Source organism: Scyliorhinus torazame, chromosome 26, assembly GCF_047496885.1.
Source record: "Scyliorhinus torazame isolate Kashiwa2021f chromosome 26, sScyTor2.1, whole genome shotgun sequence".
Lineage (NCBI taxonomy): Eukaryota > Metazoa > Chordata > Chondrichthyes > Carcharhiniformes > Scyliorhinidae > Scyliorhinus > Scyliorhinus torazame.
In genome coordinates this window covers 28,489,793-28,506,417 of record NC_092732.1, presented here as the reverse complement: position 1 = coordinate 28,506,417, position 16,625 = coordinate 28,489,793, and the positions used below count along the sequence as shown (strand labels likewise).

At 57.1% G+C, this 16,625-nt stretch overlaps 1 protein-coding gene across 4 annotated transcripts in view; it reads left to right on the top strand.

Annotated features, from left to right (window-relative positions):
* The window catches only part of adam15 (ADAM metallopeptidase domain 15), a 148,918-nt gene that overhangs the window by 27,379 nt on the left and 104,914 nt on the right, over positions 1 to 16,625 (top strand). For all 4 annotated transcript variants that reach the window (XM_072490561.1, XM_072490562.1, XM_072490560.1 and 1 more), the window contains exons 2-3: positions 5,817 to 5,926; positions 13,527 to 13,603. In XM_072490561.1, coding sequence (XP_072346662.1) covers positions 5,817 to 5,926; positions 13,527 to 13,603 — 187 coding nt within the window. The remainder of the gene's footprint in view (positions 1 to 5,816; positions 5,927 to 13,526; positions 13,604 to 16,625) is intronic.

The window sequence follows — 16,625 nt, the reverse complement described above, 5'->3', positions numbered from 1 at the left end:
ACTGTGCGAAGCTCCCTCAGTACTGACCCTCTGACAGTGCGGCGCTCCCTCAGTACTGACCCTCCCACAGTGCGGCGCTCCCTCAGTACTGACCCTCCCACAGTGCGGCACTCCCTCAGTACTGACCCTCCGACAATGCGGCGCTCCCTCAGTACTGACCCCCCCACAGTGCGACACTCCCTCAGTACTGACCCTCCGACAGTGCGGCGCTCCCTCAGTACTGACCCTCCGACAGTGCGGCGCTCCCTCAGTACTGACCCTCTGACAGTGCGGCTCTCCCTCAGTACTGACCCTCCGACAGTGTGGCGCTCCCTCAGTACTGACCCTCCCACATTGCGGCACTCCCTTAGTACTGACCCTCCCACTGTGCGGCGCTCCCTCAGTACTGACCCTCCCACTGTGCGGCGCCCCCTCAGTACTGACCCCCCCACAGTGCGGCACTCCCTCAGTACTGACCCCCCCACAGTGCGGCTCTCCCTCAGTACTGACCCTCCGACAGTGCGGCGCTCCCTCAGTACTGACCCCCCCACAGTGCGGCACTCCCTCAGTACTGACCCCCCACAGTGCGGCTCTCGCTCAGTACTGATCCTCTGACAATGCGGCACTCCCTCAGTACTGACCCTCCCACAGTGCGGATCTCCCTCAGCACTGACCCTCCGACAGTGCGGCGCTCCCTCAGTACTGACCCTCCCACAGTGCGGCGCTCCCTCAGTACTGACCCTCCCACAGTGCGGCGCTCCCTCAGTACTGACCCTCCGACGGTGCGGCGCTCCCTCAGTACTGACCCTGCCACAGTGCGGCGCTCCCTCAGTACTGACCCTGCCACAGTGCGGCGCTCCCTCAGTACTGACCCTCCCACAGTGCTGCTGAGTTTCCCAACACAGAATACGGGAATCTTGTAGACATTTGCTTCCGATTCCCTCATGCCTCCATCACCAAGTCCACCTATTTCCCCACAGACCGTCACCCTTAGCTGATCGGCTGTGGAAATCCTCGTTAGCTCCAGACTCGACTATTCTGACGTTCTCCTGGTTAATCTCCCACATTCCCCCCTCCGGAGAGTTCAGCCACCCCCAAACTCTGCTGCCTCCTCACTAGGTATCCTCCTCCAGCCCCGACACCCCCTCCCTATCTCTGTAACCTCCTCCAGCCCCTACACCCCCTCCCTATCTCTGTAACCTCCTCGAGCCCCTACACCCCCTCCCTATCTCTGTAACCTCCTCCAGCCCCGACACCCCCTCCCTATCTCTGTAACCTCCTCCAGCCCCTACACCCCCTCCCTATCTCTGTAACCTCCTCCAGCCCCTACACCCCCTCCCTATCTCTGTAACCTCCTCCAGCCCCGACACCCCCTCCCTATCTCTGTAACCTCCTCCAGCCCATACACCCCCTCCCTATCTCTGTAACCTCCTCCAGCCCCTACTCCCCCTCCCTATCTCTGTAATCTCCTCCAGCCCCTACACCCCCTCCCTATCTCTGTAACCTCATCCATCACCTACACCCCCTCCCTATCTCTGTAACCTCCTCCAGCCGCTACACCCCCTCCCTACCTCTGTAACCTCATCCATCCCCTACACCCCCTCCCTATCTCTGTAACCTCCTCCAGCCCCTCCACCCCCTCCCTATCTCTGTAACCTCCTCCAGCCCCGACACCCCCTCCCTATCTCTGTCTCCTCCTCCAGCCCCGACACCCCCTCCCTATCTCTGGAACCTCCTCCAGCCCCGACCCCCCCTCCCTATCTCTGTAACCTCCTCCAGCCCCTACACCCCCTCCCTATCTCTGTAACCTCCTCCAGCCCCTCCACCCCCTCCCTATCTCTGTAACCTCCTCCAGCCCCGACACCCCCTCCCTATCTCTGTAACCTCCTCCAGCTCCTACACCCCCTCCCTATCTCTGTAACCTCCTCCAGCCCCGACACCCCCTCCCTATCTCTGTAACCTCCTCCAGCCCCTCCACCCCCTCCCTATCTCTGTAACCTCCTCCAGCCCCTCCACCCCCTCCCTATCTCTGTAACCTCCTCCAGCCCCTACACCCCCTCCCTCACTCTGTAACCCCCTCCAGCCCCGACACCCCCTCCCTATCTCTGTAACCTCCTCCAGCCCCGACACCCCCTCCCTATCTCTGTAACCTCCTCCAGCCCCTACACCCCCTCCCTATCTCTGTAACCTCCTCCAGCCCCGACACCCCCTCCCTATCTCTGTAACCTCCTCCAGCCCCGACACCCCCTCCCTATCTCTGTAACCTCCTCCAGCCCCTACACCCCCTCCCTATCTCTGTAACCTCCTCCAGCCCCTACACCCCCTCCCTATCTCTGTAACCTCCTCCAGCCCCGACACCCCCTCCCTATCTCTGTAACCTCCTCCAGCCCATACACCCCCTCCCTATCTCTGTAACCTCCTCCAGCCCCTCCACCCCCTCCCTATCTCTGTAACCTCCTCCAGCCCCTACACCCCCTCCCTATCTCTGTAACCTCCTCCAGCCCCGACACCCCCTCCCTATCTCTGTAACCTCCTCCAGCCCATACACCCCCTCCCTATCTCTGTAACCTCCTCCAGCCCCTCCACCCCCTCCCTATCTCTGTAACCTCCTCCAGTCCCTACACCCCCTCCCTATCTCTGTAACCTCCTCCAGCCCCTACACCCCCTCCCTATCTCTGTAACCTCCTCCAGCCCCTACACCCCCTCCCTATCTCTGCAACCTTCTCCAGCCCCTACACCCCCTCCCTATCTCTGTAACCTCCTCCAGCCCCGACCCCCCCTCCCTATCTCTGTAACCTCCTCCAGCCCCGACACCCCCTCCCTATCTCTGTAACCTCCTCCAGCCCCGACACCCCCTCCCTATCTCTGTAACCTCCTCCAGCCCCGACCCCCCCTCCCTATCTCTGTAACCTCCTCCAGCCCCTACACCCCCTCCCTATCTCTGTAACCTCCTCCAGCCCCTACACCCCCTCCCTATCTCTGTAACCTCCTCCAGCCCCGACACCCCCTCCCTATCTCTGTAACCCCCTCCAGCTCCTACACCCCCTCCCTATCTCTGTAACCTCCTCCAGCCCCGACACCCCCTCCCTATCTCTGTAACCTCCTCCAGCCCCTACACCCCCTCCCTATCTCTGTAACCTCCTCCAGCCCCTCCACCCCCTCCCTATCTGTGTAACCTCCTCCAGCCCCTACACCCCCTCCCTCACTCTGTAACCTCCTCCAGCCCCGACACCCCCTCCCTATCTCTGTAACCTCCTCCAGCCCCTACACCCCCTCCCTATCTCTGTAACCTCCTCCAGCCCCGACACCCCCTCCCTATCTCTGTAACCTCCTCCAGCCCCGACCCCCCCCTCCCTATCTCTGTAACCTCCTCCAGCCCCTACACCCCCTCCCTATCTCTGTAACCTTCTCCAGCCCCTACACCCCCTCCCTATCTCTATAACCTCCTCCAGCCCCGACACCCCCTCCCTATCTCTGTAACCTCCTCCAGCTCCGACACCCCCTCCCTATCTCTGTAACCTCCTCCAGCCCCGACACCCCCTCCCTATCTCTGTAACCTCCTCCAGCCCCTACACCCCCTCCCTATCTCTGTAACCTCCTCCAGCCCCTCCACCCCCTCCCTATCTCTGTAACCTCCTCCAGCCCCTACACCCCCTCCCTATCTCTGTAACCTCCTCCAGCCCCGACACCCCCTCCCTATCTCTGTAACCTCCTCCAGCCCCGACACCCCCTCCCTATCTCTGTAACCTCCTCCAGCCCCGACACCCCCTCCCTATCTCTGTAACCTCCTCCAGCCCCTACACCCCTTCCCTATCTCTGTAACCTCCTCCAGCCCCTACACCCCCTCCCTATCTCTGTAACCTCCTCCAGCCCCTACACCCCTTCCTATCTCTGTAACCTCGTCCAGCCCCTACACCCCCTCCCTATCTCTGTAACCTCCTCCAGCCCCTACACCCCCTCCCTATCTCTGTAACCTCCTCCAGCCCCTACACCCCCTCCCTATCTCTGTAACCTCCTCCAGTCCCTACACCCCCTCCCTATCTCTGTAACCCCCTCCTGCCCCGACACCCCCTCCCTATCTCTGTATCCTCCTCCAGCCCCTACACTCCCTCCCTATCTCTGTAACCTCCTCCAGCTCCTACACCCCCTCCCTATCTCTGTAACCTCCTCCAGCCCCTACACCCCTCCCTATCTCTGTAACCTCCTCCAGCCCCTACACCCCCTCCCTATCTCTGTAACCTCCTCCAGCCCCTACACCCCCTCCCTATCTCTGTAACCTCCTCCAGCCCCTACACCCCCTCCCTATCTCTGTAACCTCCTCCAGTCCCTACACCCCCTCCCTATCTCTGTAACCCCCTCCTGCCCCGACACCCCCTCCCTATCTCTGTATCCTCCTCCAGCCCCTACACCCCCTCCCTATCTCTGTAACCTCCTCCAGCTCCTACACCCCCTCCCTATCTCTGTAACCTCCTCCAGCCCGACACCCCCTCCCTATCTCTGTAACCTCCTCCAGCCCCGACACCCCCTCCCTATCTCTGTAACCTCCTCCAGCCCCGACACCCCCTCCCTATCTCTGTAACCTCCTCCAGCCCCTACATCCCCTCCCTATCTCTGTAACCTCCTCCAGCCTCTACACCCCCTCCCTATCTCTGTAACCTCCTCCAGCCCCTACACCCCCTCCCTATCTCTGTAACCTCCTCCAGCCCCTACACCCCCTCCCTATCTCTGTAACCTCCTCCAGTCCCTACACCCCCTCCCTATCTCTGTAACCCCCTCCTGCCCCGACACCCCCTCCCTATCTCTGTATCCTCCTCCAGCCCCTACACCCCCTCCCTATCTCTGTAACCTCCTCCAGCCCCTACACCCCCTCCCTATCTCTGTAACCTCCTCCAGCCCCTACACACCCCTCCCTATCTCTGTAACCTCCTCCAGTCCCTACACCCCCTCCCTATCTCTGTAACCTCCTCCAGCCCCTACACCCCCTCCCTATCTCTGTAACCTCCGCCAGCCCCTACAACCCCTCCCTATCTCTGTAACCTCCTCCAGTCCCTACACCCCCTCCCTATCTCTGTAACCTCCTCCAGCCCCTACACCCCCTCCCTATCTCTGTAACCTCCTCCAGCCCCTACACCCCCTCCCTATCTCTGTAACCTCCTCCAGCCCCTACACCCCCTCCCTATCTCTGTAACCTCCTCCAGTCCCTACACCCCCTCCCTATCTCTGTAACCCCCTCCTGCCCCGACACCCCCTCCCTATCTCTGTAACCTCCTCCAGCCCCTACACCCCCTCCCTATCTCTGTAACCTCCTCCTGCCCCGACACCCCCTCCCTATCTCTTTATCCTCCTCCAGCCCCTACACCCCCTCCCTATCTCTGTAACCTCCTCCAGCGTCTACACCCCTCTCTCTCTCTGTCCCTCTCTCTCTCTTTCTCTGTCTCTCTTTCTCCCCACACTCTTTCTCTCTCTATCTCTCTCTCTTTTTCTCTCTGTCTGTCTCTCTCTCTCTGTCTCTATCTCTGTGTCCCTCTCTCTCTGGCTCTCTGTCTGTCTGTCTCTCTCTCTCTCTGTCTCTCTCTGTCTCTCTTCCTTCAAGACGCCCCTCCAAACCGGCCTACGTCACCAGGATGCTGATCGCCGCACCCTGACCCCTCCCCATGTGGCTGGGGTTCAGCGTTTGATTGGACCCTCCCTGGAAGCCCCTTGGGCAGTGCCTGCCCTGTTGGAGGCTCGGTGCAAATGCTCCATTGCCGTTGAAAAACGGGCGGATATCTGAGTGCCGCCTCCCATAGCCTCTCTCCGCCCTGATGACAACCTGCCTCTCTCTTCCCCTCCCCCAGATCTGAACGAAAGCCCAGACATCCAACGGGGCAGAATGAGTCCGTACGAGGAAGTCGTCCCTTCCATCACCGTGGACGGGGAGGAGCTGAGGCTGGGCCAGGTGCTACAGGTGAGTTGTCTTGACCATTCCAAGGTGCATTGTGGGAGGAACGATGGTCTGGGAATTTGACGTGCCCCCCCCCCCCCCCCTGCAACTCAACTCACCGCCAACTCTGGACACCAATCCGGCCAATTTAAGGTTGTCATGTGAGTGTACCTTTAAGAAATGGGTGCTTATTACTGCGGTGATGTCAGAGAGTGGGTGGAGCTGGGCTGTCAGTCTGCTTTACTTTCGTTTTAGGCTGTTTGCTACAGGGTATGTTTTAGTTTGTTTTGAGAGCTGGACAGCTGCAGGCAAAGCAAGGAGCTGCATAAGGATCCCTCTCTGCAAACTCAAGACTGTCTCCAGATCAATTGGGCGATGTCAAAATGCTGACTGCTCTCAGTAGGGAATTGAAACCTGATCTCTGTGTTAAAAAGGGTTTTTTCGTCTTCTGGATGTTAAGAGGCCGGCCCGCCGATTGGTGTTGATAGTTGTTAAGATGTTTACTGTGGGTTTATAAAGTGTCAACTGGTTTCATAGATAAACATTGTTTTAATTTAATAGTACTGGGGATCTCTGTTGCATCACACCTGTCGAGTGGGCCCGTGTGCTCCCCATACCACAATCTAGTCAAAGTTGTGGGTCAGGTGAACTCCCATGATGCACTTTGGGGTTCTCTAAACCCTGGCCCATAACACAGTCACTGGTGTACGACGGAGCGGGGTCTGATTGGCCCACAGGATGATCCCAGAAGCAGCCAACCCGCTCAGGGCACCCGTTGAAACTCTGACAACCCCTCCACGCTTCCACGGTGTTTGACGTGGAGAGAATGGGTTTCTCCTGCCCGTCCCACCGTCCAATGGCTGTCCTGCGGCCCAACTCTATATCCCTGCCTTTGGCCCACACCCCTTCATTTCTTTGCTGGACACATCTATCTGCGATGTAAAGTTAACAACTGGTCTGTCTTGTACTGCCGTGTGTGGGAGAGTTTCCCAAACCCCTCCCACACGTTGAGTGGAGAAAATCTTCCTAACCTCTCCTGCAGGCCTAAATTTTAGACTGTGCGCCCCTAGATTTCGAATCTCCGACCAATGGGAATAGTTTTTCTTTCTCTCCCTGTTCATATCTTGAGGACTTTGATAAGATCCCCACTTAACCTTCTAAATTCTAGTGAAAACGGGCCTAATTTGAGTAATCTCGCCTCGTAACTCAAACCCACCCCCCCCCCGGTATCATTTCTGCAAACCTACATTTCACTCCCTCCGAGGTCAAAGTGTCCTGCCTCCCTCCTGCTCTTGCGGAGGGAGTGCAGGGGAGGTTTGCCGGGGTGATCTCGTGTAGGGAGGGATTGGCCAATGATGAAAGATTAAGTAGGCCGGGCGCGTACTCCTTTGGCTTCAGAAGAGCGAGATATTGAAACTCATCCGATTCCAGAATCCCAGCTGTGCAGAGGGAGGCGATTTGGCCGATCCAGTCTGCACCAACCCTCTGGGAGAGCACCCTCCCCCGGCCCATCCCCATCCCACCTCAGTAATCCCGCCTAACCACATCTTTGGACACTAAGGGGCAATTTAGCACGGCCAATCCACCTAACCTGCACATCTTTGGACACTAAGGGACAATTTAGCACGGCCAATCCACCTAACCTGCACATCTTTGGACTGTGGGAGGAAACCGGAGCACCCGGAGGAAACCCACGCACACACGGGGAGAACGTGCAAACTCCGCACACATACAGTCACCCCAAGGCTGGAATCGAACCCGGGTCCCTGGCGCTGTGAGGCAGCAGTGCTAGCCACTGTGCCACTCATAATTCTTCGAAATTCTTCAACCCAGGAAGCTGTGAAGGACGAGGTCTCGAACACCGGCAAGGCCGAGATCAATAGTTTTTAATGTTGGGGGCATGAGGGTTTCAGAGCTGAGGGAATAAAGTAGAATTAGTGAGGTTTGATCGGTCTTGGTCTTACCAAATGGTGGAGGAGGGTCAGAAAGCTGAATGACCCGAGCTCACAATGTCTTATTTCGGATGTCCGCAGAATTGGGAGTCTGTCTCTCTGCTCTCTCTGTCTGTCTCTCTCTGTCTCTCACTCTCTCCCTCTTTCTCTCTCTCTGTCTCTTCCTTCTCTCTCTGTCTCTCTCTCTCTCTGTCTGTCTCTCTCTGTCTCTCACTCTCTCCCTCTTTCTCTCTCTCTGTCTCTTCCTTCTCTCTCTGTCTCTCTCTCTCTCTCACTCTCTCCCTCTGTCTCTCTGTCTTTCTCTCTCTGTCTCTCTGCTCTCTCTGTCTGTCTCTCAGTCTCTCCCTCTTTCTCTCTCTCTGTCTCTCTGTCTCTCTGTCTGTCTCTTCCTTCTCTCTCTGTCTCTCTCTCTCTCTGTCTGTCTCTCTCTGTCTCTCATTCTCTGTCTCTCATTCTCTCTCTCTGTCTCTCTGTCTGTCTCTTCCTTCTCTCTCTGTCGCTCTCTCTCTCTGTCTGTCTCTCTCTGTCTCTCACTCTCTCTGTCTCTCTCTCTCTCTCTCTCGGTCTCTCTGTCTCTCTCTCTCTCTCTCTCTCTCTCTCTGTCTCTCACTCTCTCCCTCTCTCTGTCCCTCTGTCACTGTCTGTCTCTTCCTTCTCTCTCTGTCTCTCTCTCGGTCTCTCTGTCTCTCTCTCTGTCTCTCACTCTCTCCCTCTTTCTCTCTCTCTGTCTCTTCCTTCTCTCTCTGTCTCTCTCGCTGTCTCTCTGTCTGTCTCTTCCTTCTCTCTCTGTCTCTTTCTCTGTCTGTCTCTCTGTCTGTCTCTCTCTTTGTCTGTCTCTGTCTCTCTCGCCGTCTCCCTCTCTCTTGTCGCGTTGGGTGTTCCGATACACAAACGAACCAACGCGGTTGTAGATGGTACAACTCTGTTTTATTATTCAGTATAATAACAACTGTTAACTTCTGGCTGAGGTTTGTGCTTCACCAGCTAACCTGTGGACCCAGCCCTAGCACTATCTTAGAGAGGCACTCAGCACATGGTGTATGTCTGAGTGGCACGCTGTGAGCTCTGTGCTCTGAGCTAGCTCCTGGTGGAATGAGCGGGAACTGTGGTGTTCCCTGTTTTATAGTGCGTGTGCTCTCACTGGTGATTGGCTGCGATGTTGTGTGTGTGTTGGTTGGTCCGTCGACCTGTCCATCAGTGTGTGTGTGATTGCACCATGATATGTTAATGTGGATATCATGACATCTCTCTCTCTCTCTGTGACTCTCTCCCTCTGACCCTCTCTGTCTGTCTCTCTCTCTCTGTCTCTCTCTCCCTCTATCTCTCCCTGTCTCTCTCTCTCTCTGTGTCTCTCTCTCTGTCTCTCTCTCTCTGTCTCTCTCTGTCTGTCTCTCTCTGTCTCTCTCTCTCTGTGTCTCTCTCTCTGTCTCTCTCTCTCTGTCTCTCTCTGTCTGTGTGTCTCTCTCTCCCTGTCTCTCCCTCTGTCTCTCCCTGTCTCTCCCCCGGTCTCTCTCTCCCTCTGTCTCTGTCTCTCTCTCTCTGTCTCTTTCTGTCTCTCTCTCAGTCTCTCTCTGTCTCTCTCTGTCTGTCTCTGTCTGCGTGTCTCTCTCTCCCTGTCTCTCCCCCGGTCTCTCTCTCTCTCTCTCTGTGTCTCTCTCGCTCTCTCCCTCTGTCTCTCATTCACTTTTTCTCCCTCACTCTCTCCCTCTGAGTCCAGTATCTCCTCCATGCACCTCGCATGGGAGGCACGGCAGCACAGTGGTTAGCACAATTGCTTCACAGCACCAGGGTCCCAGGTTCGATTCCCGGAGCGTCACTGTCTGTGCGGAGTCTGCACGTCCTCCCCCGTGTCTGCGTGGGTTTCCTCCGGGGGCTCCGGTTTCCTCCCACAAGTCCCGAAAGACGCGCTTGTTGGGTGAATTGGACATTCTGAATTCTGCCTCCGTGTACCCGAACAGGCGCCGGAATGTGGCGACGAGGGGATTTTCTCAGTAACTTCATTGCAGTGCTAATGTCAGCCTACTTGTGACTGCCGTGATCACTACAGTGACAATAAAGATTACATTAACTTGACCTGTGTGAGCCGGGCCCTGTGCTTGACGCCCCTAACCTGGGCTGGGAGCACAGGCTGTTGGGGCCTGATTGTCTCTGGATAGGCCGCTTGTCAGACGCAGACAGAGAGCTCGGGAAGCTCCTGGGAATTCTGGTCCAGAGGCAACACTGCAACTTGTGAATGACTCTTTGTCGCAATCCAGAGAGAAGTAGATCTGTGTGTGAGAGGGAGAGAGAGTGTGTGAGAGGGAGAGAGAGTGTGTGGAGGTCACAAAGATGATTGATGCAGGTAGGGCAGTGGATGTTGTCTATATGGACTTCAGTAAGGCCTTTGACAAGGTCCCTCATGGTAGACTAGGACAAAAGGTGAAGTCACACGGGATCAGGGGTGAGCTGGCAAGGTGGATACAGAACTGGCGAGGTCATAGAAGGCAGAGAGTAGCAATGGAAGGATGCTTTTCTAATTGGAGGGCTGTGACTAGTGGTGTTCCGCAGGGATCAGTGCTGGGACCTTTGCTCTTTGTAGTATATATATATGATTTGGAGGAAAATGTAACTGGTCTGATTAGTAAGTTTGCAGACGACACAAAGGTTGGTGGAATTGCGGATAGCGATGAGGACTGTCAGAGGATACAACAGGATTTAGATTGTTTGGAGACTTGGGCGGAGAGATGGCAGATGGAGTTTAATCCGGACAAATGTGAGGTAATGCATTTTGGAAGGTCTAATGCAGGTAGGGAATATACAGTGAATGGTAGAACCCTCAAGAGTATTGACAGTCAGAGAGATCTAGGTGTACAGGTCCACAGGTCACTGAAAGGGGCAACACATGTGGAGAAGGTAGTCAAGAAGGCATACGGCATGCTTGCCTTCATTGGCCGGGGCATTGAGTATAAGAATTGGCAAGTCATGTTGCAGCTGTATAGAACCTTAGTTAGGCCACACTTGGAGTATAGTGTTCAATTCTGGTCGCCACACTACCAGAAGGATGTGGAGGCTTTAGAGAGGGTGCAGAAGAGATTTACCAGGATGTTGTCTGGTATGGAGGGCATTAGCTATGAGGAGCGGTTGAATAAACTCGGTTTGTTCTCACTGGAACGACGGAGGTTGAGGGGCGACCTGATAGAGGTATACAAAATTATGAGGGGCATAGACAGAGTGGATATTCAGAGGCTTTTCCCCAGGGTAGAGGGGTCAATTACTAGGGAGCATAGGTTTAAGGTGAGAGGGGCAAGGTTTAGAGTAGATGTACGAGGCAAGTTTTTTTACGCAGAGGGTAGTGGGTGCCTGGAACTCGCTGCCGGAGGAGGTGGTGGAAGCAGGGACGATAGTGACGTTTAAGGGGCATCTTGACAAATACATGAATAGGATGGGAATAGAGGGATACGGACCCAGGAAGTGTAGAAGATTGTAGTTTAGTCGGGCAGCATGGTCGGCACGGGCTTGGAGGGCCGAAGGGCCTGTTCCTGTTGATACGCAATCAATACCAGGTATTGTAGTACCTGAGAGGTGGATGATCATTGGCTAGACCGCGAGGTCTACCATTGGTTAATGGATATAGCTCCGCCCTGCGAGGCGGAGTATAAGAACCAATGCCGTCCCAGCAGTCGTCACTTCTGTAACATCACTGCTGGGGACAGTTCTATTTGATTAAAGCTAGATCGATATGACTCCTCGAGGACTCAAACGTATTGATTGCGGATCAATTATTACCACACCTGTGCTGTACATTTCTTTGTTCTTTGTTCGTTGAGTGTGTGTGTGAAAGAGTGTGTGTGAGAGACAGAGAGTGTGGGAGAGAGTGTGTGTGGGAGAGAGTGTGTGTGGGAGAGAGTGTGTGTGGGAGAGAGTGTGTGTGGGAGAGAGTGTGTGTGGGAGAGAGTGTGTGTGGGAGAGAGTGTGTGTGGGAGAGAGTGTGTGTGGGAGAGAGTGTGTGTGGGAGAGAGTGTGTGTGGGAGAGAGTGTGTGTGGGAGAGAGTGTGTGTGGGAGAGAGTGTGTGTGGGAGAGAGTGTGTGTGGGAGAGAGTGTGTGTGGGAGAGAGTGTGTGTGGGAGAGAGTGTGTGTGGGAGAGAGTGTGTGTGGGAGAGAGTGTGTGTGGGAGAGAGTGTGTGTGGGAGAGAGTGTGTGTGGGAGAGAGTGTGTGTGGGAGAGAGTGTGTGTGGGAGAGAGAGAGTGTGTGAGAGAGAGAGTGTGTGAGAGAGAGAGTGTGTGTGAGAGAGTGTGTGTGAGAGAGAGTGTGAGAGTGTGTGAGAGTGTGTGAGAGAGAGAGTGTGAGAGAGAGTGTGTGTGAGAGAGAGTGTGTGTGTGAGAGAGAGTGAGTGTGTGAGAGAGAGTGAGTGTGTGAGAGAGAGTGTGTGTGAGAGAGAGTGTGTGAGAGAGAGAGTGTGTGAGAGAGAGAGTGTGTGAGAGAGAGAGTGTGTGAGAGAGTGTGTGTGAGAGAGAGTGTGTGCAACCTGGTATTTGTCGAGCTCTGATGGTACAATGAGACCCTTCGACCCGGCCAGTCCATGCTAGCTCCCTCTACAGCAATCCAACCAGACCCACTGGTCCCTCCCTCTCTCCCTGTAAGCCTGTCCGCTGATCCCCCTCGAGCCCTCATACCGCTTCTCAAATCAGTCACCATCGCCCCCCCCCCCCCCCCCCCCCCCCCCCCCCGGGCTGCCAAGTCCAGGTCGCCCCCCCCCCCCATCGCTGCGTAAAAAAAGAGTTCGACCTCACATCCCCCCTCCACCCATCATGCCCCAAACCTTAAACCTGCCCTTCGAACCTACCCCGTCGCCTGAAATCTCCCCCCCCCCCCCCCCCCGCCCTCCATTCCCTCTGTCCCGTCGCCTCATCGCCAAATCCCATCCCCCGTCAAAGCAGGAGCTCCGCGTCGGTGTGTGGGATCTTCCTGTGCGCAGTTACAGACACCTCCGAGAGCCCTCCGGGCGAGCTGAGCTTGCTCCGATTTCTATTCCCCCCCCCCCCCCCCACCTACTTCCCTCCCCCCGCAGCTCCTTCCCCCACCCAGTTACCGTGGTGACCGGGCAATTGCGCTCAGTGGGAGCGGAGGCGGTCTTTAGGCCCGGGTCGGGCACAGCGTTGTCCCCTCTCCTCCTCCCGGGGTGGGGGCAGCTGGGAGGGTCCGACAGGAAGCGGGAGCTGCCGTGGAGTACTGATTAAACGTAACTCCACGTTCCCCCAAACCCCCGTTCAGGTGGCCGCTGCTCGGGCGGCAGGGCAGCGCGGTGGTTAGCCCTGCTGCCTCACGGCGCCGAGGACCCGGGTTTGACTCCGGCCCCGGGCCACTGTTCGTGTGGAGTTTGCACGTTCTCCCCGTCCTGGAGGGGCGGCGGTGACATCACCGCACTCGCACTCGCACCCCTTTATGATGCTGCTTGGAGACCGGGGGCGGGATGGCCCGGCCCCCCCCCCGCCTCCGACACGGGGGGAGGGCGATCGGGGCCCATCGATCTGCGGGCGGGCCTGTGCCCTGGGGGGTGTTTCCTCCGCGCCGGACATGGCGCAGTGGTTCGCGCCGTTATTTAGCCCGGCGTCGGGCCATCGCGCCGGTTCGGGACAATCCCGCCTCGGGTGTTTGTTAAGTTTGATAACATTAGCATTCATACTTTGACAGGGCGGTCCCGCAAAGAGTGTGTGGTGCACGATCCGTTTCGACGGGAGGCGACTGGTGTTGAAACTGGAACAAAATGAGTGAGTATTGCCCACGGAATAGTCCGGTGGAACTGGCTCGTCGGAGATTTCACTGAGGATTTCTCGGTCCCGTTGCGCTGTTGTTGTGTGTTGGGCAGTGTGAAAGGGACAGTTTAGAGCTTCAGAGGGGCATCGTCAAGGTGGGCGAGCAGGGGGCAGCTGAAGTTCAATGCGGAGAGGTGTGAGGAGGTGCAATTTGGTCGGGGGAACATGGAGGGGCGGTGGAAAGTACGGGGTAAAGTTCTTGAGTGGGGGTATCAGGAGCGGAGGGACCTGGATGTTGATCGTTGGAGTCAACGGGCAACACAGTACAGACAAGGCCCTTCGGCCCATCGAGTCTGCTCCGGCACGTGACCTTCCTCCCGAACCCCATTTGCCGGCACTCGGCCCACAGCCTCGCATGTTCAGACGTGCCAAGTGCTCATCCGTGTACTTTGTAAAGGGTGTGAGGCAACCCGCCTCTACCCCCCTCCCAGGCGGTGCGTTCCAGACCGTCACCACCCACTGGGTACAAAACGTTTTGCTTCAAATCCCCCCCTAAACCTCCCACCCCTCACCTTGAACTTGTGCCCCCCTCGTGACCGACCCTTCGTCTAAAGGGAACAGCTGCTCCCTCTCCACCGTGTCCGCGCGCCTCCTAATCTTGTTCCCCTCGATCAGGTCGCCCCTCAGTCTTCTCTGGTCCATCGAAAACAACTCGAGCCTGTCCAGCCTCTCTTCGAGACTGAAACGTTCCATCCCAGCAACATCCTGGTGAATCCCCTCTGCACCCCGCACCCCCTCCAGCGCAGTCACACCCTTCCTATAATGTGGCGACGAGAATTACACGCAGCACTCCAACGTTCGACACAACCCCAACACGGCCTCCCCGCTTTAGTCATCTGCACCTTGGCTGACAAAAAAAAGCCCATTTGCTTTCTTAGCTGACAGCATTCTGGGATTGATTAACAGGAGCAGAGAGTACGAGAGTGAGGAGGCGACGCTGAACTTATACAAGACGCAAGTTAGGCCTCAGCTGGGGTATCGGGCACAGTTTTGGGGCTCCACACGGCAGGAAGGATGTGAACACATTGGAGCGAGGGCAGAAGAGGTTCGCAAGAACGGTTTCAGGGAGGAGGAGTTTCAGTGATGCGGATAGACGGGGAAGGTTGGGACTGTTCTCCTTGAAGAAGGCAGAGAGGAGATTGGATAGAGAAGCTGAAAATCACGAGGAGGAGCTGGACAGCGTCGAGGGGGAGAAACTGCTCCCCACTATTGAGAAGATCAAGAACAGATTTGAGGTGAATTCGAAAAGAAGCAAATGTGATGTGAGAGAATAAAGGTTCACCCAGGGGGTGATTTGGGTCTCGAATTCACAGGCTGGAAATCTGGTGGAGGCTGGGTCAGTCGAGATGTTCCAGAGCGTCTTCGATGATATTTCAATGAGAACAATGCCCGTTGGGACAGCAGGAGCAGAGACAGTGGGCCAAAATGCCTCCGTCTGAGATTATAACGATCCTGTGGGATGAGCTCTGCAATGTTGCTGCTCCCTCAGTACTGACCCTCACACAGTGCGGCGCTCCCTCAGTACTGACCCTCCCACAGCACAGCGCTCCCTCAGTACTGACCCTCCCACAGTGCGGCACTCCCTCAGAACTGACCCTCCGACAGTGCGGTGCTCCCTCAGTACTGACCCTCCCACAGTGCGGCGCTCCCTCAGTACTGACCCTCCCACAGTGCGGCACTCCCTCAGTACTGACCCTCCGACAGTGCGGCGCGCCCTCAGTACTGACCCTCCTACAGTGCGGCGCTCCCTCAGTACTGACCCACCCACAGTGCGGCACTCCCTCAGTACTGACCCTCACACAGTGCGGCGCTCCCTCAGTACAGACCCTCCCACAGTGCGGTGCTCCCTCAGTACTGACCCTCCCACAGCACAGCGCTCCCTCAGTACTGACCCTCCCACAGTGCGGCACTCCCTCAGTACTGACCCTCCGACAGTGCGGTGCTCCCTCAGTACTGACCCTCACACAGTGCGGCGCTCCCTCAGTACTGACCCTCACACAGTGCAGCGCAACTCAGTACTGACCCTCCCACAATGCGGCGCTCCCTCAGTACTGACCCTCCCACAGTGCGGCGCTCCCTCAGTACTGACCCTCCCACAGTGCGGTGCTCCCTCAGTACTGACCCTCCCACAGTGCGGCGCTCCCTCAGTACTGACCCTCCGACAGTGCGGCGCTCCCTCAGTACTGACCCACCCACAGTGCAGTGCTCCCTCAGTACTGACCCTCCCACAGTGCGGCGCTCCCTCAGTACTGACCCTCCGACAGTGCGGCGCTCCCTCAGTACTGACCATCCGACAGTGCGGCACTCCCTCAGTACTGATACTCCTACAGTGTGGCACTCCCTCAGTACTGACCCTCCGACAGTGCGGCGCTCCCTCAGTACTGATACTCCTACAGTGTGGCGCTCCCTCAGCACTGATCCTCCCACAGTGCAGCGCTCCCTCAGTACTGACCATCCGACAGTGCGGCACTCCCTCAGTACTGATACTCCTACAGTGTGGCACTCCCTCAGTACTGACCCTCCGACAGTGCGGAGCTCCCTCAGTACTGACCCTCCGACAGTGCAGCACTCCCTCAGTACTGACCCTCCCACAGTGCGGAGCTCCTTCAGTACTGACCCACCGACAGTGCGGCGCTCTCTCAGTACTGACCCTCCGACAGTGCGGCGCTCCCACAGTACTGACACTCCCACAGTGCGGCGCTCGCTCAGTACTGACCGTCCCACAGTGCAGTGCTCCCTCAGTACTGACCCTCCCACAGTGCGGCGCTCCCTCAGTACTGACCCTCCCACAGTGCGGCGCTCCCTCAGTACTGACCCTCCCACAGTGCGGCGCTCCCACAGTACTGACCCTCCCACAGTGCGGCACTCCCTCAGTACTGACCCTCCCACAGTGCGGCGCTCCCTCAGCACTGACCTTCCCACAGTGCGGGCTCCCTCAGTACTGACCCTCCAACAGTGCGGCGCTCCCTCAGTACTG